Source organism: Delphinus delphis, chromosome 13, assembly GCF_949987515.2.
Source record: "Delphinus delphis chromosome 13, mDelDel1.2, whole genome shotgun sequence".
Classification (NCBI taxonomy): Eukaryota; Metazoa; Chordata; class Mammalia; order Artiodactyla; family Delphinidae; genus Delphinus; species Delphinus delphis.
Genome location: NC_082695.1, coordinates 24,082,039 through 24,103,375, shown reverse-complemented (window position 1 = coordinate 24,103,375; position 21,337 = coordinate 24,082,039). Strand labels below are relative to the sequence as shown.

Below are 21,337 nucleotides of genomic sequence, written 5' to 3'. Positions count from 1 at the left end.
GGCCTGCCTCGGTCACAATTAGACTAATGGCTGCCCTTACAGGGCACCTCCACCGTGCCAGACGCCGCGCCAGTGCTTTCCATAAAGGCTCATCAACACCCCTGCAAGGACTGCAAACATGTTCCTACTGAAAAGATGAGGAAACTGAGGCAGAGGGAGGAGGAGAAAGGCTTGCCCAAGGTCCCCCAGCCTTCAACACTCCTCTTGAGGATGCATCCAACAGGCGGAAACCCTTACATAGCTTGCAAGATCTTGCGTGATCCGGTCTCTGCAGTGACACCAGTCCCCCTGTCCCTCTCCCTCCTGCCCCCCAAGCTTCTTTCCATCACAGGGTCTCAGCCTCTTCCAGCCAGCTCTTCCCCCTCTCTGTCGTCTCTGCTGTTTGCAAGCCCTGCCATCCAACAGGCCTCCACAGAAATGCCCCAGAGCCTCCCCTGAGCCCCATATGTGGTCGGGGGCCCGTCAGACCTCCCACAGTGGCCTCTCCGTGGTCTTTGGAGCACTTTTCACAACTATTCTTGTTCCACAGCCATAACCATAGTTATTTGTGTGGTTTTTGTTCATGCCCTTCTCCCTCCTGTATCCACACAATGCCTGGCACACAGATGGTTCTTAATATATTGGTTGATGGGAGAGTGGAGGTTGAGTGTGTGAACAATGAATGAGTGAACAAACCACAAATGAACCTCCCTCGTGCAGCGATGGGCTGGCTGTGGCTCTGCCGGGAGACCGTCTCCCTTAGAGCCTAAATCATAAAAACTGGAAACAGTATCTTGCAATCACAGGGATGCTGCCCAGGGAGGCGTGCACGGTGGGAAGTAGACCCCAGCTCCCTGTGTGGTTCCCCAGACCAGGCCGGCTTCTCTTTGTCGTCCCCCAGTCTCAGATCCCAGCGGTGGCAGCCAGGCTCCTGCAGGAGGTGGTGGTGAGGGGGTGGTTGGACTTGCCTCCTCTCTTGCAAGGGGAAGTGTGCCCCATTTCACTTCTGCTTTGAGGTGAGACACATCCCGTGTGTCAGACCACCCTGGAGTGCTCCCATCCTCCGAGCGCCAACAACCAACGGTGGCTAGTGCGGTGGTCAGGCCCTGGGGAGGCCAGACACGGCCCTCATCACTGTGCAGGGAGTCTAGGCCACAAGCCCTGTCCTCCCTACTTCCAGGACGTGGCTGCCCCACCCTGAAAGCCACTGTTGGTAGGCTGCTTCCTCCCACATCCCCCCCTTCTCTCTCTAAGGGAAGAGTTGTGAGGTGGAGAATCCCTGAGCCCAATCTTTCCTCTGCCATGTGTGTGCTCAGTAACCCAGGGTAAGTCCCTCCACTTCCCTGAGAAGCGGGGGAACTGCCCTCAGGCTCCAGCACTAGGACAATGGATGCACACTAGCTTGGGATCCAATGTTACTTTTCTTCTGTTTTCTTTCCCTCCCTTCTCAAGCTTCCAACCAGCTGGTGGTGTACCAGGCTCTCAGTGGACCTCCAGACACATTCAAATCAGAACGTTTGGACGGCCTCAATGCCCCTTTCTCTAGTCTTCCCCAGCCCCCCTGTGCAGAATTAAGTCCCCTCCTCTATTTCTGTAGTGCTTTACATGTCTGCTGCCCTCCACCAAGAAAGCAGGGCCACCTTGGTTCGGCTTTGCATAAACGTTGGGCTGAAAAAATGAATTCAACCGATTCTAAATGAGCACCTTTGTGGGATGGAGACCCTCAGTGGAGGATACAAGATGAGCAAGATGTGCTCTCTGCTCTTGGGGAGCTTAGATACAGCTGGAGAGGCAAGCCACATGTACAAGGGAAGGGAAACACAAGAGCCGCATCATAGCACGTGGGCGCTAAATACAACCAGGATTCTGACCCTGGTTCTGTCGATAACCTGCTATGTGCCTCTAAGCAGGTCTCTTAGCCACTCTGGTCTTGGAACCCAGCAAGAGAAATTGCTACAGGACATTGGGGATGGGGATGCCATCAAGAAAGGATTCAGATCTCCACCATCAGGGGCAAGTGGCAGGCCCTCTTCCTCCAAAGTCACAGGAGGGAGGGGCCCCCCATCTGGACCGCTTTCCCCATCAGAATCTAGTTCAGGGCTTCTCAACATCAACACTACTGACATTTGGGACTGAATAATTCTTTGTGGCAGGAGCTGTCCCGTGCACCATACGGTGTCCAGAAGCAGCCACTGGATGCAGGTAGCACCTCCCGCAGTGTGACAACCAACTGTCCCCACATGCCCCTTGGGGGTCAAAATTGCCGCCAGCTGAGAGGCCATGGCTCTCCTGATTCTCCTCCAGCGCTGTAGCCAGGGGCTGGACAAATGTTTCTCGGGCTTGCCTCTGGCAGAGCCCTGCTCGCCCCCTTGAGCTTGTGTCAGCTCAGGTTCTGAGGACACAGGGCTTGAGGAAAGGCAGGACATGACACCTTGAAAAGGGGCCCCTTCCCCAAGACAGCAGCTGATCACGCCTCCCAGAGCTCTCATCCTGGGTAGGAGGAGGACCCAGGATGTGAACCACTAGGGTTGGATGAACATCAAAGGCACTAGGGAAACATTTCTCTCCTGGGATGCCACGGGCTTAAAAATAAAATTTTCTGCTGCTTAAGAGACATTGAGGATGAACAGGGGTGGGGGCAGGGGGACGGGAATGGAACCTGGATAAACAACCTGGTACGTGAGACTCCATTCCAGTCACAGCCGCCACAAGCTGCTGAGGGATCGACAGGGACGCCAGCCCTCTGGGAACTCAGCTTCCCGTCAGTTGAGAAGGGGAGGTCTGGAATCTTGTGGGCCCCCAGGTTTCACCCAGACTCGCTGCCAAGGGAGACAGCACTCAGAGAGCAAGGGGCCTCCCCTCACCTTCGTGGGGGAAGAGGGCACCTTCTTGGAAGGACAGTGTCGTGATTCCCTGAGAAACAGATGGATCTTGCTGCAGCCAGAGAAGCAGGTGGAGGTCAAATTTAAAGGCTGGTGTGACTGAGTTCATGGTACCCACACATTCCAGGCCAGGCTTGGGGCCAGTGTGAAGGCCAGGAGCTGCCTGAAGCACTTGCAGGCTGAAGTCAGGGGCCAGAGGGGAGGAGCCTGGGGGGAGAGGAAAGACCCCGCCCCCTTCCTACCAGAGCCTTGAGGCCATGTCCACACCTGCACCCCAGCAGGGCCGCACCACACACGGAGCATAGTCAGCCAAAAGGGAGAGAGGGGCCCCCAGGACGGAGCAGAGGGCAACACCTCACTGTCCCAGCTGCAGCCGGAGGGGAGGGGGACAGCACAGCGGGCAGGGCTGGGTTCTGGGGCCCCACAGACCTGATTCCAGCCGCTGTCGGCTCTGTAGCCTGAGGCTCCGCCACCTGGGGCTCCTACCCCACATCTGGTGTGACTCCGCCAAAGATTACAAGATGGAAAGGCATGTAAAGTATGCTACACTGCCCAGAACGCAGGGAACCCTCGAGAAATGGGGCAACCATTTTTATTTCATGCATCTGAAACTATTCAGTCTTCTCTCCCACTCTTTCCACTTTAGCAAAACCTCGTGGTGTCTCAGGTGTGTATTGTGTACTTGTTCCTCGTAATACCTGAAGTTTCCATGTTGTTTTGATGGGTCTCTTCCTACAAATGGGAGACGGGCTTCCGTGCCTCTCCAACATAGAATTTGGCAGTGTTGGCCCATCGTTTGGGGGTCCCGTGCCTGTAGGGGTCCCGTGCCCTGGGAGGTTCTCTGTCCACCCCTGCTGCCATCGTGCTGTCACTTGTCGTTTCACCCTGCTCTTGAGTTCTCTGCCTTCCGGTGTGTGGCGACCTCTGTTCTGCTTTGGTCTGAGAACCAGATTTCCAGGCTGGTTAGGCCTGCGTGTAAAGTAAGAGGGAAGAATCCCAGAGAAGGGGTCTGCAGCAGGGTTTCTCAAATGGACCACCAAGACCGGAGTCACTCGAGCATCCGTTTACAGCGCAGAGTCCAGACCCCTTGAATCAGAATCTCTGGGGTAGGCTGTGGAATCTGTGATTTAAGCAGCTCTTAGGCACAGGAGCCTTGAGGAATCATGGGTGGGACTAACGCAGCTCCTTCTGCTTTGAAGCCCCTTTGGCTGATTTCTCGTTCCTTCGGTAAAGTGATGTGTTTCTTTCCCCATCATGTTTTCTGCAACCCACACCTGTGTGGTTCCTCACTCCAGACTCACTACTACGTCCAGGAGGCTGACTGGCACCGCCCCAGGTGTACAGGGGCCCATGTGCATCCACCTGCCCCCAGCACAACCACAGAACTGAGAAATGTCTCCAGAGCTGCCAGCCTCGGGCCACAACCCTGTTCCCAGTGGGCAGGAGCCAGGAGGCCCTTCTTCCTGCTCTTAGCAACGTGGCACCTCTGCCAACAGAGGAAACTTCCCAGCAGAAGTTCCTGGGACCCAGATAAGGCAGAACAGCCACAGCTGTTAGAGTGCAGCCTCTTGACCACACCGACTCCTACACATCCTACAAGGCCCAAGGCTCCTTCCTCTTTAAAGACTGCCTCGTCCATTCCTGCCCTCTGTGGTCATTCCCATCTCTAATCCCCTGGGGTTCACAGAGTCCCAGGCAGTCATCATCATCGTCATAACAGCTCATGTTTAGGAAGGGCTCACAACCTTCCAGGCACCGTCTTAGCTCTTTATGCGAATTCTCTCGGGCAATTTTCACAACCCCATGAGGGTATTATTGTCTCATTTTTCAGATGAGAAAACCAGGGCTCTGAGAGGCACAGTAACTCACTCAGGATCACATGCTGGCAGGTGGCCCTGCTGGAATCTGGATCTGGTGCCTAGAAAGGTACTAGGCCAGGAGCCGGAGGTCCTGGTTCCTCCTGCTGGTCCCACCCTGAGCCTGGGGCAGGTCACTGTCTTATCTGGGAGAAAATGAAGAGGTTGGACCAGATGTCCAAGAACCTCCTGCTCTGGGGCTCTTGCCTTATGGGACCAGCCTCATCTCCACCCGCAGTGGGGTGACCCAAGGCATGTCACGCATGTGTTGGGGACTCAATGGCGTCAATTCTCAACACGAATGAGTGCCTTCCAGGAGTCAATTTAGGAAGCCAGACCGGGGATCCTTTCAAGGTGTTTCTCACAGTTCTGTGTCCCTCCTACATGCTGGACCCCGTGAGGGGCCCTGCAGCGTGCACCAGCTCCCTTGATCTCACCAACTCATTCTTCTCTCATTAGCTGAAGAATGTGCCAGAAGAAAGTCCCAGCAAGTGAGCTGAAACGGGTCAGCAAATAATGACAGTGTCGCAAGCACAGAAAAAGAGAAACACTCAGAGGCATGCTCGCAGGTTTGTGTGTCTGGGTGGGGGCTGGGGAAGAAGCTGAGGCCACACCATTCCTATTTAATAGGGGAGGAAACAGGATCAAGGGACAGAACCATCCCTGGTTCTCACAGCTAAGAGATGGCAGGGCTGGAATTTAAAGCCAGGTCCTTTGGGGCCCAAGCCCACTGCTTTTCTCTTTCCACCAAATAATGGCTATCACATCCTTACACCCGGTGGTGGCCTTGCGATCCGCACCTGTCCTCCGAGTCTAATCAAACCTTGCCCTCCCCAAAGGCCGGGCTCCGCACCTGGGCAGCAGGGAGGGAGGGAGGTGGTGGGCGGGCCTGAGGGACAGGTGGGAGTCTGATGGAGGAGGACTGAGTTTGACTCCCAGGTTCGGTCTTGGACAAGTGGGTGGAAGGAGGTGTGGAGCAGCGGGAGGAGGGATGCGGGGGGAGCAGTTCGAGGGCACGTGTTTCACGCCCAGCTCCCAAGGATGGGTGACTCGGGATTCTAACTTGTCAGCTGCCCCTTCTCCCACCAAATCATTCTCTGAGCCTTCTCCCGGGTCATCTTTGGAAGAGGGAAGAGGGCAGAAAGCAGGGGCGATTGCTGGCCTTACACGCAGGACACCAAGGATCACAGGTATGGCGGTGGGTGACCTGATCTGAATGGGCCAGCGGCTGCCGTGTCCACACAATGACTCAGGAAGCTGGCTCGGAAGCACATGAAGACTCCCGGCCTGGGGACATGAGGGTGGGTAGCCTGCATTTGTGTACTGCCTGCTGGTAAGTCAGCTCTTTCATATACATCTGTCTTTAGATCCTCCAACCACCCTGGGAGACACCCTCCCATTTTATAAGTGAAGGACACTGATGCTTAGAAAGGAGCAAAGATTCAGCAGAGGGAAGGGAAGGCGAAAAAGGAAAAGAAAATGGGTTTTTATGGAGGACCTGCTACATGCCAGGAATCAGCAAGTGCGGTCTCACATATGTTAACAGACCTATTCTTTCAAAATCTCTACAGGCAGCATCAACACCTGCATTTGCAGAGGAGAAAACAGGCTCCATTAAATAAGCTGGAAGCCCAGGGAGTGAGGGAGAAATTCAGATGGGACACCCAGTGCCTGGCCCTCGAGCCCAGAGCTCATTCATTCACCCAATGCGCTGGGCCAACAACCACTTCTCCAGCATCTTCCATTAGGCCAAACATTTAGGAAAAAAGGATGAACAAAATAGTCAAGCCCCCTGCCACGTGCCGCGTGTGGTGGGAGGAGGGCAAGATGCCGTGGGAAGACATGACGGGGTCCCACGGAGCTTCTCTGGAGAAGGGACCTTTGAGCTGAGGGCGGATGGATGACGGTCAGGATGAGTGAGGAGTGTTCCAGGCAGATGAAACAGCGTGTGCCAAGGGTCTGAGCCCATAAAGAGTTTCTGACGTTCCTGGTGGCTGGAGAGGAAGCCTGGGACCAGATTGTGCAGCTATGTCTAAGAGCTTTGAAGTTCAAGTCACCAAAGAGGTCTAAATAGGTGGGAGGAACAATCAGAGTGGTGACTGCCGAGTGGAGAAGGGCCTGGAGGGAAAGCAGAGACCAGGTGGGAGGTGCTCCTAGCCATGCAGGAGGAGGAAGAGGTGAGGGCCAGGCTGAGAGCGGCTGCAGGGCTCCTGGGAGAGTGGTACGGACTTGCAGGCCATTGAGGTGGTAGATCAATAGGGCTTGTGATTAACTCGGGGTGGAGGGGAAGTGGCGGGAGGGGAAGTGGTGGGAGCTGTCAGGTCCCCCACCCTCTACCCCCTGGCCAGTGAGGGCGGGGCTGCGGTTGAGGACCATGCGGAGTCTTATCCCACGGAGCAGTGGGTCCTAACCTCAGCCAGAGTCAACAGAGGCTTCCTTGGATTTTTTTCGGAATGCCACATTTGTGCGTCATGCCAGGCTCACCTACTTAGCAAGACTCGCCTCCCACAACCAGGCCCGCGGGATCCCAGCACCTCGTCCTGTCTGCTCATGAGGCCTGCCCGGAACTCTCTTCTCCTGCCCGAGGGCCCGTGAAGAGAAACCTTTCAGTAAACTCACAGCCAGACCCCCAAGTGAATTCTGGAGTCCTCCCCAGCGTCTGTGGCCGCCTCATCGGCCTCCAGGGCCCCAGCGGCAGGGCACGACTGCCCAGCCGAAGACAGGATTGCTGCTGCCCGGTACCAGGCTGGGGACAGAGATGCCACACGGGCCAGTTTATTCCTGTTACTGCTCTGTACAGGTATATACAGTTGGTGTGAGCCTATGGTACATTATTTCACAAAGTTATCTTACATCCTGTGCACACTCCTCCTGGGCGAGAAGTACCTGCGGGCGGTGGAGGAAAGGACGCTCACGGGAGCCACTCTGTTGCTGAGGACGTGCACGGGGGCGCCCTCCCACCTGCTCCCGGGTGCCGGAGGCTTCCGCAGTCTTTCTCCTGGAGCGGATAGAGGCTGGCGGGGGCCAAGCAGCACCCACAGCCCCCACCACCCCAGCCTGCCTGACCCCACCGAGTACCATCAGCAGCAGGACAGTATCCCCCGGCCCCTCGCCCCCCACCCATCACGGGGCGCTGGCGTGCATCTTCTCCAGGCAGCTCGTCCAGAAGGTCACCAGCCGGTTGTCACGGTTGACGCAGAAGTCCGTGAAGTCCTTCAGCAGCCGGTCAGCAAACCTCTCGTCGCCGGTGGCGCTGGAGCGCCAGGTCTTGGTCAGCATGGTGTTGTAGGCCCAGCTGTAGCCCACCCTCTCCTCGCAGAACAGGCTCTGGCTGGCGGAGCTGGTGGAGTTGCGGCGCCGCCGTGGCTGCCCCGAGAACTTGCGCTTGGAGTAGGGCAGCTGCAGGAACACCGTGCCTGTGGGGACAGGGGCCAGGTCACAGCTCCGGGAAGGAGGGAGGGAGGGTGCCCGGGCCAGCCCCCCGCCCCCACTCTGGGGCTCCCGGTCCTACCTCGGCCGCCCCAGACCCCGCCCCGTCCACACTGCGCCTGGAGCGCCTCACCTGTGACGTGGATGTACTGAGGCTTGGTCTCAGCAGGGAAGTTGAAAGCAGAGGCAGAATACTTATCTTGAACAAACCCAAACCTAAGGGAAGGACAGGGAGACAGGCCGATGAGGGCCCCCTGGGCTACAGGGACATGGCGGGGGGGGGGGCGGGGGGGCGTGCTGGGGGGAGCGAGAGTGTGGCGAACACGACTCTCCGACGGCCATGGGATCTGGAAAGTCTCTTTCAGGTGGAACATTCAGGCTGCTCCTCACTGTCCTCACCACTTCCCACCATCCCGGCCCCCTTTCCTCTCTGGTGCTGAGAGCCTCTCACCTGCCCAGCTCTCCCTCCTCCAGCCTTCATCTCCACCCAGCCACCCCCCACTCCATCGCATCAGCCCTCCCCCCTACGCCCACCCCCAAGACTGTCAGCTCCCCCGGGGAAGGCCCTTATCTTAACTCTGCTGAGCCGGGCCCCTCTCCCCTTCTTCTCAGTTCTCCCACACTAAGCACACAGTAGTTCTCAATAAAGGTTTTGCATTGAGAAATATCATAACTGGAGTCCTTTCCTTAAGGCGAGGAAAGCTAGGGCCCTGCCTCGCCGTGTTCTGGAAACAGGCATCCATGGCTTGTTCTATTCCTGGTTTTTTAATTTCCACAAAGTGCATGTATTACACTTTACCTGCTAAGTGCTGTAAAGGATGCATTGGCAGATATGGCCCCTGCCCTGAGTCTGAGGGGTTTATGTAATGAAGCCTGTGATGAGGCAGAACTATAGCAGGGAAAACCCTGTCTCCCTTCCTGGACTGAGCTCCAGGGAGGTGCTGTGTTGCATCCTCTACAGAAGCTGCTGGCTTTACACGGGCACTTGATAATTATTTACTGAAGAACATGTGCAGTCAGACGCATAAACAGATCGGCTGATGGGCACTGCCAGCTCATCACTGTCAGCTGGTTCTAGCACATGCAGGAACGGCTCTGGAGTCTGCCCTTCTTCCTCTCTACTTTCCGATCAAGGCTCTCTATTTACTCAGCGTGGATCAGCAGGACCTGCTGACAAACTCGTCTTCCTCATAATAACTACCATCTCCTGGGGCCCTACTAGGTGCTGGGAACGTCAGGGAACCCTCCCAACAAACCCGGTGAAGGGGGAGAACTCGAAGGCAAAGCACCTCACGGTTCCTCAGCCAGATGCCGGTGGAGGCCGAGGTGAACCAGGCCTGTCCGCTTCCCACATCAAAGTCCTTTCCCACCTACCTCTTCATTGACCGCCCCAAATCGCACCCCCTCCTACTGGACGGAGGAAGTCAGGTGCCCTGGCATTCATTTCACAGCCTTTACCAAGCATTGAAGAAAAGGGCTGAGTAAGGTCTAAGGCAGGCCTGGGCTGGCTTGGGTGGGGGAGGCTGAAGAGTCCAGACTTTATCCTGCGGTTGGTGGGGGGCTGTGCACGGAGGGGGGTGTGCCAGGTGGGGCGGGGACAGCTGAAGGCGCCTGAACAAGATGATATGACACTGAAGCAGGCACAGGAGGCTCTGATTTTCTATGAATAACACAAGGCAGCAACCGGACACTGAGTTAGTGATGTTCTAGAGACCCAGCTGGACCGGCCTGGGGGATACAGCTAAGCCTAGGAAAGGCTCTCCCTGGTATACATATTAGGTACCAGTAAATATCTACTGAACGTATCTATTGCTTTTTAACCATTCATTGTCTTCTCAACATGTGTCAAGAGGCTCCTGACAGATTCTACAGTTTTTCACCTCCTGGAGAGTTTGGCTCCAGGTCCTGTAGGAGGCTGAGGAGAGAGCTCTCTGCTCTCCTACAAACTGGAAGAAGAGGGAAGCAAGTCTGAAAAAGTACAGCTCCAGGAACCGGACAGGTGGTGCTCATCTCTGAAACCAAGGCAGAGGGACTAGTCGGAGATAAGCAGTGAATCTGTCACTGGTGGACTGGGTCCATCTCCCCAGAAAGGGAATGAACTGGGCTTCGCTGTGGTAACTGCTATTTGAGACAAACACTGATGCCTCCCCATGCTTCCCTCTTGCTAAGGGACAAACCTGTGTGCAATGGCTTCCTGGAAAAGGTGCATTCGGTCCCAGTATGTTTCTGGTTCAAAGCCTAAAAGGAAAAAAGAGTAAATGCCAAGTTGTGATTCCAAGATTTGCAAATCTCCCTGGGTCCAGCCTTGGGTATCCTTCACTACTCTTGGCAATGCTCCCCCCTTGAGCCTGAGCTCTGCTTTTTCACACCACCTGCTTTCAGAAAGACCAGCCTCCACCCCAAGGAGGGATATCCTACAGACAGTGACAGCCCTCAAGCTTCATCAGGGTCTAGAAAGGAGAGGAATATGAGTCCTCAGCGACCCGTGTGAGCTACTAGAACTTGGTATAAGACTCATTCTAATGACCTTCTGTGCCAAAAGCGGAAAGGAGCAGGATATTAAAATACAACCAAGAGATAAGCTTGAAATGAATGTCATTTGCTTCTAAGGAGAAAAAAAAAAATCCCAATCTTCCATTTTAGGGGTGGGGAAATTGAAGCAAATCAATATAAAATGATTTTTGGAAATGTGATCAGCTGGGGAGGAGAGGGGAGGGGAGGGGGCAGGGCAGGTGAGTGCCTGCCCCCACCGCCCACTTCATGCTCCAGCCTGGCTGGTGTGAGGACAGGAGCAGGGTGAGGAGGTGGCAGGGCTGAGGCAGCTGTCACACAGCAGAGGCAACAGGCCGGGGCTGCTCTCGGGATCAAGGTGTGGAGGGCTGGGGCAGCAACCACATGAGACCTCGTCCCAGAGGCCAGGGGTGCCTGCAGGGGCTTTGTTGCTCTTTCTGTATTTGGAATTTTATATCTAGGTTAGATTTGAGGATTCTGGGTAACCAAAGAGCAGAAAAGAGAAAAGACTTTGGCTTTAACAGATAAAAACAGACAGTGTATTCTTGTCAGATTTTTAAGATTTTGAATTCCCTGTTATCAGAACGGGAGATAACAGGAAGAGAGGTGGCACAGAAGCAAGAAAATTGATTTTTAGATTCAAGTCCTTATTCCTTTCAACTAGGACTCCTTTCGTTCAGCTGTAACCATGGCAACCAACAGAGGATGCTGGTCTTGAAGACTGGGTTACGACTGGCAGGGAAAACCATCGGTTCACACAGAAATGTCCTCCAGTGCCAGCCCTGCGAGCACCCCTGCGCTGTTACAGCGAAGGTGGAAAACCCCAGAAGAGTCTTTGGGTGGTATGGGGGGAGATCTCGCCTTCCCCTCAACATGTTAAAAACAGCAGTAGGAGGCGGTGCCTGGCTTAAAGTCATCAGATGCAGACATAATCACCTGCCATTTCAGGACGGCAAAAAACAGTCCCCCCTCGGCCACACCGTGAGGGTAAATGAGAATGTGTGTGTGTGGGGGGGGTTGGGGGGTGCTTTGTAAACCCTAAAGATCCCAGGATCTTCAGCCTCCAGGGGCTGGGGGGCTCACCTGGAACCCCAACTATCACTTAAAACACTGTGTCTATTCACAAATGTCTTCCAAGATGTAAAGAATGTACAGGTGGGCCTTTGGAACAAAAGCTCTTTGCACCCCGGGGGTGGGGGGGCCGTTTCTCTGCCACCAAACACAGCACAGACTCATAAGAACTCAGGAAAAAGCATCTCCTTCACCTCAAAAGTTTTTTTCTCCACACTGATAATTTCTACGCCTGAGAGTCTACAGGGCTCTGACACACCAGCAGCAACTCTAGCTTTTCGTTATAAAAAGATCATCCATGAGCTCATGGGGTGCTTTGTAGGAGCTAATTACATGCTCACTGAAATGAGTGCTTGGTGATGAAAAGTCCATGCTGTGTGAAGTCAGCTCATCCCTCCATCTGTCTACACCTGCCCTCAGAGTCTGGTAGACGAGGGTGGAGCAGCGGGTGGGGTTGGCCCCATGGTCTCCATTCCGGGGAAGCACTCTGAGGGGGTCCCGCGTCCTCCAGGTGCTGACGCATCTCAGCTTTGCACAACAGCACACTGTGTCCTGTTTTTGCTTTCAGTGCCTCCCATTTCTGGCCTTTATTCGTGGAGCAGCAGATCCAAGCCTCCAGTGAGGATCAGATTCCTGCTGCCCAAACCAGTAAGGCTGGAGCAGAGAGAGGAGGGTGTAGGGAGAAGCCTGGTGCTGCTCGAGATTTACAGAGCACAGCGCCCTCTCCCACCCACCGTCCCCTCCAGGCCTTACGAGGGTCTTCTTGAGCTAGTGAGGCAGCTCTGGTCACCCCCATTTCAGGAATAAGGCATTTGAGGCTCAGAGACATTAAGTGACTTGCCCAGGGTTGCTCAGCCACTAAGTGAAGAATCAGGATTGAAACTCTGGCCCCAGCACTTCCCTGGTGGCGCAGTGGTTGGGAATCTGCCTTCCAGTGCATGGGACACGGGTTCGAGCCCTGGTCCAGGAGGATCCCACATGCCATGGAGAAACTAGGCCCGTGTGCCACAAATACTAAGCCCGTACTCTGGAGCCCACGAGCAACAACTACTGAGCCTGAGTGACACAACTACTGCAGCCTGCGTGCCTAGAGCCTGTGCTCCGCAACAAGGAGGGACCACCGCAATGAGAAGCCCGCACACTGCAACGAAGAGTAGCCCCCGCTCGCCACAACTGGAGAAAGCCCGCGCGCAGCAACGAAGACCCAACGTGGCCAATAAATAAATAAATTTATAAAAAACAAACAAACAAAACCCTCTAGCCCCCTGACTACAAGGCTCCTTCTTTTCACTGGCCCGTGAAAAGCTGGCCTCCATTTTACCAAATTGAAAAAAAAAAAAAAAAAAAAAGCTGGCCTCCAGGCGCCTCGAGAGGCGACCCTGGGGGAAGGGTCTACGTGGGTAACAGGCCCTCCGGAGAGGGGTGTCTCTTACTGTCAAACAGGTGCTCGCTGCCCTCCTTGAGCAGGCAGCTGATGTTGAGTGGGATGAAGAGCTGGGCCCGGAGCGGGTCGCCGTACAGGTAACTGGGCAGCGCAAAGGGACCCTCCAAAACCGGCACCAACAAAAAGCCACAGGAGGTGGCCTTGCGATGCCAACCTTGGACCTGGTGGGAAGCACAGAAACACACAGCGTCACCTCCAAGTTCATTCTGACAAGAGAAGTAACTTCCTGAGGAGTGAAGCCACCCGAGTGATGGCCTGCGTATTGATCCACAGGTTCACTGATTAATGTCCACCGGCTCCAGACCCGCCCTGGGAGGAGGAAACACAGTTGAACCTCCTGTGAATCCTTGGAAGACCGGGAGGTAAGCGCATGGCTCCTCACAGCCTGAGTTTCTGCAACTTCAGGGGCTCTTTCGGGAGGAACAGGCTAGAGAGAGCTATGTCCTGCCTCTTCTTGCTCCATAGGATGTTGGAGGAAAGTCACAGGATATAGGTTAAGTCCTTCTAATTTTGTCCTTTATCAAAAATTTACTAAGTCCAAAGTATCAAATAGGAAAACAATCCACTCAGGCTGGCTGAGAGAGATAAGACGCGGGCTGCAAGATGATCATGGTGGCCTCTGGCCAAAAGTGACAAGCGCTGACCTCGCAGAATGAGAGCTGCTCTCTGCAAGCTCCCAAACGCCATCTGTCTGAAGACTGACCGAGAATAAAAGTTACTGGGGCTTAACGACAAACCTCCCCACTCTTAGCTTTTCTCCCAGGAACACCCCTAACCATGACCAAAACACCAAGGTCTCTGTTTGACCAAGTAATTTCTAAGGCTTATGTAATATTTATCTAAATAAAATGTGGTTTATAACAAATGTGGACATGGCCTTAAAATAATAATTAACCTACACTCGAGATTCTTAAAAACTTAATAAAATCATGATAAAAATGAGCAGCTTTCAGTGGGTTTTACAGGAATTGATGTGCAAAGTGTACTTTTTAAAAGATAGATGCTAAACTCCTCTGAGGAAATAAATACTCTTCTTCCCGCCAAATTATAACTGTATCTCTGTGTGTGTGTGTGTGTGCGCGTGTGTGAGTGAGAGAGAACACTGTGGCTGTGTGGTTCTGAGACAGTGTCACCTGGTGGGGCTTCTGAGGAGGACGCTATCGCACTGGGCCAGAGGGTTAGTTCTGGCTGGAGGGAGTGGTCATCCCAGCGCTGACCCGCTGGGGAAGAGCTGGTGTCCCCTGCAAGCTGAGCGGAATGGGCAGCTGGGCGTCTTTTTTGATTTGGACCTTAACAATGTTCCCTGGATGGGAGTGTCTCCATGGGAGGGGTCCTCAAAGACAGTAATGCCATTTGGAGGCAGACAGGGGTTGGGCAGACAGAGACGTAGACCAATCTCTTCCACGTCTTATAGGGATAAAACTAGGCTTTTGAGCCCCGGACAAAAAAACCTGTACGTTGCCAGCCGACGCTGTGCTCCTTTCCCTTTGGTCATCTCCTAGGCTCTTCCAAACTCTTTTTGAACTTTCCAGCTGCTTTCAGCTGTGCAATGAGATGTTTGGACCAGTGTTGGAGGGGCGTGGGATTCAGTTGAAGCCACAGAGAAATACTCTTTGGGGCTGAAGGAGAGAGCATATAAAAAAGGGTAGGAGACCGTAAAGATGGCTCACGAAGGCTCCTGGAAGACACTGACAGCTCGGCTAAGGAGCATTTATTTTAGACACACAGCCTGGGATGGGGGGTGGCCAGGAGCAATGAGTGACCTGATGAGGCAGCTGGACCACGGTGGACGAGAAGCAGAAACAGTCAGGAGACCAACTGAAACAGGGCTTCTCAGCTTTGGCACTTGAGACACTGGGGCTGGGGGATTCTTTGCCGTAGAGGCTGTGTTGTGCTCTGTGCTATAGGATGATGGGCTACATCCCTGGTCTCCCCATCACCCGCTAGACCCCAGGGGCACCCCCACCATTTGGGGCAAGTAAAAATGTCTCCAGATATGCCAAATGCTCCTAACAGGTCACAACCACACACCTCCCCCACCCCTGTAGAGAACCAGTTAATAGCAGTGATATTCACGAACAGAGGATTGTGTAGATAAACTATGATACAAACAAGCAACAGAGTATTCTGCAGCCCTTAAAAATAATGAGGCAATGTCTTCCAAATTGAGCTGATGTAGTGTGTTCTTGGTTACCAAAATACTCAGGTAGCTTTGGAAATTTGAAATGGTAAATATTCATGATGTATAAAATACTTGTGATTACGGATGACTTTGATTTTTTACTTCTTGTGTTTTTTAGTTTCCTATTACGCACATGTTAACTTTTAAGAAACAAATGTTATTTTAAAAACTTTCCCCCCAAATGAGGCAAAACAAATTAAAAAACAACTACAGCGAAGCCGACTTATTTATATTGATACAGAAGATATATAGGTGATAGGAAAAGCACAACATGAATAGTAAATATTCTGAGCTACTATGTCTGTTAAAAAAAAAAAAAAAAAGTAAAAGTAACAGGGCCTCTATATGCACAGAATCTCTCTTCAAGTACCAGCAAAGTGGCAGGGCAGTAGATGGAAGTCCCAGGGAACAGGGTGAGGGTGGGAGAGAGGGTTACATTCTGCTCTGCACCAGTGATTCTCAGCTGGGGGCAATGCCTCCCCTCCCTGGGGACATCCGCAATATCTGGAGACATTTTTGGTTGTCACAGGAGGGTATGCTACTGGTATTTGGTGGGTAGAGGCCAGGGATGTTGTTCAACATCCTACAATGCACAGGCCAGGCCCCCCCATGACAGGACCATCGGCCCTACGTGTCAGTAGCACACCAAGGGTCAGAAACCCTGATCTACACACCCTTTTCGACTGTTTGAATTTTTCACTATGCTTAATTTTTTGAAAGAGGCTAATCCAACGGTCCACGTGAAGGTAATAGGAGCCTGAAGTGAAAACCATTTTTTGAGTGACGTGAATCTCTACCGAGCACCCGCGTGCCCGTCTGCCAGGTGAGCCCAGGCCTGACCGCACATAAGGGGGTCTCACCATCTCAAAGAGCACAGCGGCGGTCACCGCCATCCAGTGCAGCTTGATCTCGAAGGCCGCGTTCAGTGAGAAGTTGCCGTGGTAGTAACAGCTGCACCACTCCAGTCGGTCTGTGCGGTTGTTCACATCCACGTCCAGGGTCACGGTCCTCTGCTCTGGGACAGTGGCAGCTACATGGCAGGGGGGGAGGTTGGTGGCCGGGGGGAGGGAAAGGAAGGCAGGGGGTGAGGAGGAAGAGAAAACAACTGAGCATCCAGATGTGAAACTGCAGATTCCAGATGCTTCCTGGAAATCAGCTAGTCCAGGGCTCGGCAAATGCTTTCCATAAATGTCCACGTAGTAAATATTTTAGGTTTTGCAGGCTACAAGGTCTCTGTTTCAACTATTCAATGCTGCCGTTACAGTGCAAAAGCAGCCTCAGGTATTACCTAAACGAGTGGGCGCAGCTGTGTTCCAGTAAAACTTTACAAAAACAAATGGATTTTTAGGGCAGTCAGGCTACTCTGTGTGATACAATAATGGTGAATACATGTCATTATACATTTGTCAAAACCCATAAAATGCACAGCACCCAGAGTGAACCCTAAGGGAAACCATGGGCTTTGGGTGATAATGATGTGTCAGTGTAGGGTTGTCGATTGTAACAAATATCCCACTCCAGTGGTGACGCTGATAGCAGGGGAGGCTGTGCATGTGTGCAGGTTGTGCGGGGCGGGGCAGGGAGTATATGGAAACTGTACTTTCTGCTCAGTTTTGCTGTGAACCTGAAAGTGCTCTAAAAATAAAGTTTATTATAAAACAAACAAATGAACAAACAGGTGACAGGCCAGATGTGGCTGGTTAAACCATAGTTCGCTTCCCCTAATCTAATCCAATTCCTGATTTACAGATGAGGAAACAGCAACCCATGGAGGAAAAACGTCTTGGCCAAGATCAGAGTCAGAACCTCAGCCAGGCTGAGCCCCAGATCTTCCAATTCCAGTGACCACGAAGGGACATGATGGGACACACAGCCCGGACCACAGTGAGGAGAAGGTCTTGCTTTTCTGGTTTCAACCCAGGAAGGCAATAGTTCTATAATCGTTTCTCAAGAAATGAAACCTCTTAATGAAGGCTAACGCTCTGTCCCAACAACCGTGTGCTGCCCAAGGATGTCAGGTCAGTGCCAAAGTGGCTCATGCAATCTGGGCTCCTGCTCAGAAATCCTTCTCAACCAAGACAGGGGTGTTTTAGAGACGGGTCAGACTGTCAAGTTCCTGACCAGACTAAAGGCCCAAAGCTGGCTCAGAAGTAAGATCAGGGCTCTGCTCCGCCTGGCTGGGCACTGACACACGTGGGGCTTCCGCAGACTACGATCGGACCCTCTTTCTCCCCTGCCCCCTTGAACCCAGTGACATTTCTCTGCGGCAGTCAGCTTAGTTCTGGGTTCTGCAGGTAGAAGCCCCGAGTGGCTTTTATCACACACAAGTAACGGCTCTTGAGTCAGCAATTTGAATGAACTTGTGCTGGGGGGGCAGTGGAGCTGCCGCTCGGACGCTGAACGGGACCTGGGCAGACCAACACTCAGCTGCGAGGTACACAGCTTGTCATTCTCTCAAAACCAGAACGTGCAAAAAAAAAAAAAAAAAAAAACCAGAACGTGCAAAGTGGGAGACACTGTCGACTTGGACTGGGAAGACCTAAGCCCTGCCGTCCAAGCCCTGCACCCCTGAGAACATTGCTCCACCCCTCCTGGTTTGGCTCCTCGTCTGCAAACTGAGAGGGCGCCCGTCCAGCTGCTCTGCAGAGAAGAGGGGAGGGTCAAGTGAAACATGGATGAGAAGGGCTCTCGGACCCCCCTCCTGCCTTCTCCTCTGGCCACCCTCCCTTGTGACTCTCCTCCTTTCCTCCTCCTCCTGTTACTCCTTCCTCCCAGTTTAAGCCACGGGCTTATCACCACTGCTCCATCAGAGGTCTGCCTAAGACTCCCATGGACGCTGCTTAAGCCTAAAGAACTAGGTGGCTCTGGTGCTAAAAGTCTCATCAAAACGAGTTTCTGTCTCTGCCTCGTGTTCCTGACTCCTGACACCACCAGAGGAACCCTTTACTGAACAGCCCAAACTCAAGGAAGGAAGTTTGCTCTCTGGGCTTGGACAGTGTGTTCTCTGTAGGTGAAAAGCCCCAGTCACAAAAGAAAGGGCACTCAGAAAACACCAGCAGTGACCTTGCACATGTCTCCTCTCCCATGTGGCACGTCAAGTTCAGAACAGGCTGGTCTGAGGAAGCCAGAGGAAGCGCACTGTTCAGCCTAGTGGTTACGGGCTCAAGATACCACTGGCTTCACCCCTCAGTAGGGGAGGTGACAGTGCAGACACTGCGGGCTGAGGATGCTGACAGTGGTGTGAGCCCAGCTGAGGTGCAGCCCCTGGCCAATTCTCTGCATCTCTTCTCGACTTCCATGAGGACCGGCTTGTTCCCCTTGGGATAGGGAGATATAGCGAGGCCAGTGAATAAGGACAAACCAGGCTGAGCATCCTTCACCCGTGTGACAGAGACGGGTTGCCAAAGACCTGAGGAGGGGATCGGTGTCACAGGAGGAGAAAGAACAGCATCTCAGGGAGGGGAGTGAAGGTAAAGGTAACAACCAGCTCTGCCCATCGACAGAACGAGCGATCTCGGGAGTGAGTGCCACGTGGGTGGGAGTTTTCAAAGAGCGGCTGGCTCCCCACTCCTCAGGGCTGCTGTGGAAGACATTCAAACATCAGGGTTTGGACCGAGGTGCCCTACAGTCCCTTCTGAGCCTGAGATCCAGTGGGCTACAAGAGAAGGCTGAGAAGTAAAAGGCATGGGACTGGCTCAAGGGATGCAGCGCTGCCTCTTCCGGGGTCTCGGATCCCCTGAGCTTCACGGCTCAGTGACACAAGATGACAGGGGTGGGGAAGTGGAGCTACCACAGACCAAGCCAGACAGGACCATGTGCCACCGTCAGGCATTTCAAATCAGTTTTCTGCTGCTAACTTCCAACTGAGAATTAGGAATGTCTAAAAAGGAACACATCAAACTGAATGAACGAAAAAGGGAGCAGGTCATAAATGATACAAAGGCCTTCTTCCCCTTCTATGTCATTTTGATTTTTTTCTGAGAAAAAGACTCAACACTATAGATAGACCAATTTCACTTAAGTAAACAATACAGTAAAAGTCTATATTCTAACCTGAAAAAATGCTGGGAAGAAGGATCTCATGTCCTAACACAGAGGTGGGAAGGGTGTTACTGGAGAGAAGTAGCTGTAATAATGCCGTGTTGGGTTTAAAAGGAAAAGAAACCCACTTCCTGTGGGAGGGGTGGTGGGAAAGGAAGCTGATGGAGTAAAATTCCACTATAACAATCATGGGAGCCATTGAAAACCTAGTAAGTGGATGTTTTCCCAGAAAACATGCACATATGAAAGATTCTGCCTTGTTTCAGAACCACCGACCCTCCTGACACCCCGGCACAGGGTGAAGAATACCCCAGGTTGATAAACTACCTGCTGTAGACATAAGTCTCTTTGCCCCTACTCTTCCTCTTTTTTGGACATATTTTCCCATATGCTTTTCCTTTTTGACCACACTTTTTGAAGTAACTAAGAACCAAAGCTAAACCAAATGACACAAATCTCATCCTGAGCTTCAGATGATGGCAGTCACGAGAGGGTTGTACCAGCGGCTGCGGGAGAAGACTTTGGAAATGAGGATGTCCCTAGAGAGACTGTCAAGATAGCCTCCAGAACCAAAATGATGACGCATTTCCCAGAAGCAGTAACCCTAACCAAGGGGTAAGTGCAGCACACGGGCTGGGACCCTGCACACACCCCCGTGGAGAACTTGGTGAGAAGCGGTGGTCTGTCCCCTGCCTCTCGCACAAAGCACTGGCCACACTGGCCCTGAGCAACTCTGAGAATCTGGAAACTGTGACGACTTGTAACGTTTCCATTCCACCAGCTAGGCAAGCATTCCAATTAGCCGGGCACTTCTGGGCTAACCAAGTAGAATGGGGAATTTCCCTGGAGTTTGGCCTATGTTACGTTTGCTTCCCTCCATCCAGAGGGTTTTGAGGGTCTCTCCAACCTGCCTTTGAGGGAAATCTCACGACGCCCTGCCTAGAGCACGCATTTTCTAAAGACGCTCACATCTCGACCCATCAGTCCGGTCCTTGAGAGCAGAGGTCACCACTGTTCAATAAGCAGGTGCTCACCCCATCTTAGGGCTGCAGGAACCGAGGAAGGGAAAGAAGAATCCCGGTGTGCATCCCTTGATGGGGTAAGCACATTTGGGGAGGGAGGGCAGAGAGGAGGGTCACGCACAGGGTGAGTGCCTGGAGTGGACCACCTCTGAGGTCCCTTCTTCTTCTGAGGTCCTAGGATGTTGTAGTCATGGGACAGCCTCTGGCAAGAGCTAAACCAGCAGTGAGCACCAGCTCACGTCCCCTGTGTCCTGAGCCTCTTGGGAAAAGTGACCACACTGTCTGTCCTCTCCTATCCATAGAAGATTAGTGTCCTGCCCTGATCTGACAACTGCTGAGCCCTGTTGGTTTGTTGGGACAATGATGAGCTCGACCCACTAGGCTGGTGAAAGCCACACAGGAGCCGCGGTGCTAACAGTTACAGTGTGACAGCCACGGGGGCCCTAACCCTGGTTCCCGTGGCACCGCCCCTTTGGCTGCCCCTCTGCTCAGCCACCCGCCAGTGTGTCCCCGGGCTCCATCTGCTTGGGCACCTACCTAAAAGCGCAGCCGCCTGGCTCCGGCCCCCGAAGCTGCGGCTGAAGGAGCTGTGCCTGCTGGCGTACGAGGCTGGCCGGCTGGGCAGCCAGGGCAACAGGAAGGCAGGGATCTCCGAGTGCAAGAGCTCCTCGGCCACGAAGGCCACCTCAAACCACTTGCGCTGGAAGCTGGCGAAGTCGTCCACCGCCGTCGTGTGCCAGGCAGTGGGCTGCTGCACGGCCACTGGGAAGGGCAGAGGGGAGGGGGAGCCCTCAGCACAAGCTCTCGTGTGCTCACCGGTTCACGCCCAACACGGGTGAACCTGAAAACACAACGCTAGCGAGCCAGACACAAAAGACCACAGAGTGTGTGAGCCCGCTTGGGTGAAATGTCCAGAACAG

At 53.4% G+C, this 21,337-nt stretch overlaps 1 protein-coding gene across 7 annotated transcripts in view; it reads right to left on the bottom strand.

Annotated features, from left to right (window-relative positions):
* Positions 1-7,809: 7,809 nt before the first annotated feature.
* DEPDC5 (DEP domain containing 5, GATOR1 subcomplex subunit) overlaps positions 7,810-21,337 on the bottom strand; it is a 92,465-nt gene continuing 78,937 nt past the window's right edge. For all 7 annotated transcript variants that reach the window (XM_060028416.1, XM_060028414.1, XM_060028418.1 and 4 more), the window contains 6 exons: positions 20,955-21,179; positions 16,215-16,384; positions 13,162-13,333; positions 10,324-10,384; positions 8,280-8,362; positions 7,810-8,133 (listed from right to left, as the gene is read on the bottom strand). In XM_060028416.1, coding sequence (XP_059884399.1) covers positions 7,841-8,133; positions 8,280-8,362; positions 10,324-10,384; positions 13,162-13,333; positions 16,215-16,384; positions 20,955-21,179 — 1,004 coding nt within the window. In that variant the 3' untranslated portion in view covers positions 7,810-7,840. The remainder of the gene's footprint in view (positions 8,134-8,279; positions 8,363-10,323; positions 10,385-13,161; positions 13,334-16,214; positions 16,385-20,954; positions 21,180-21,337) is intronic.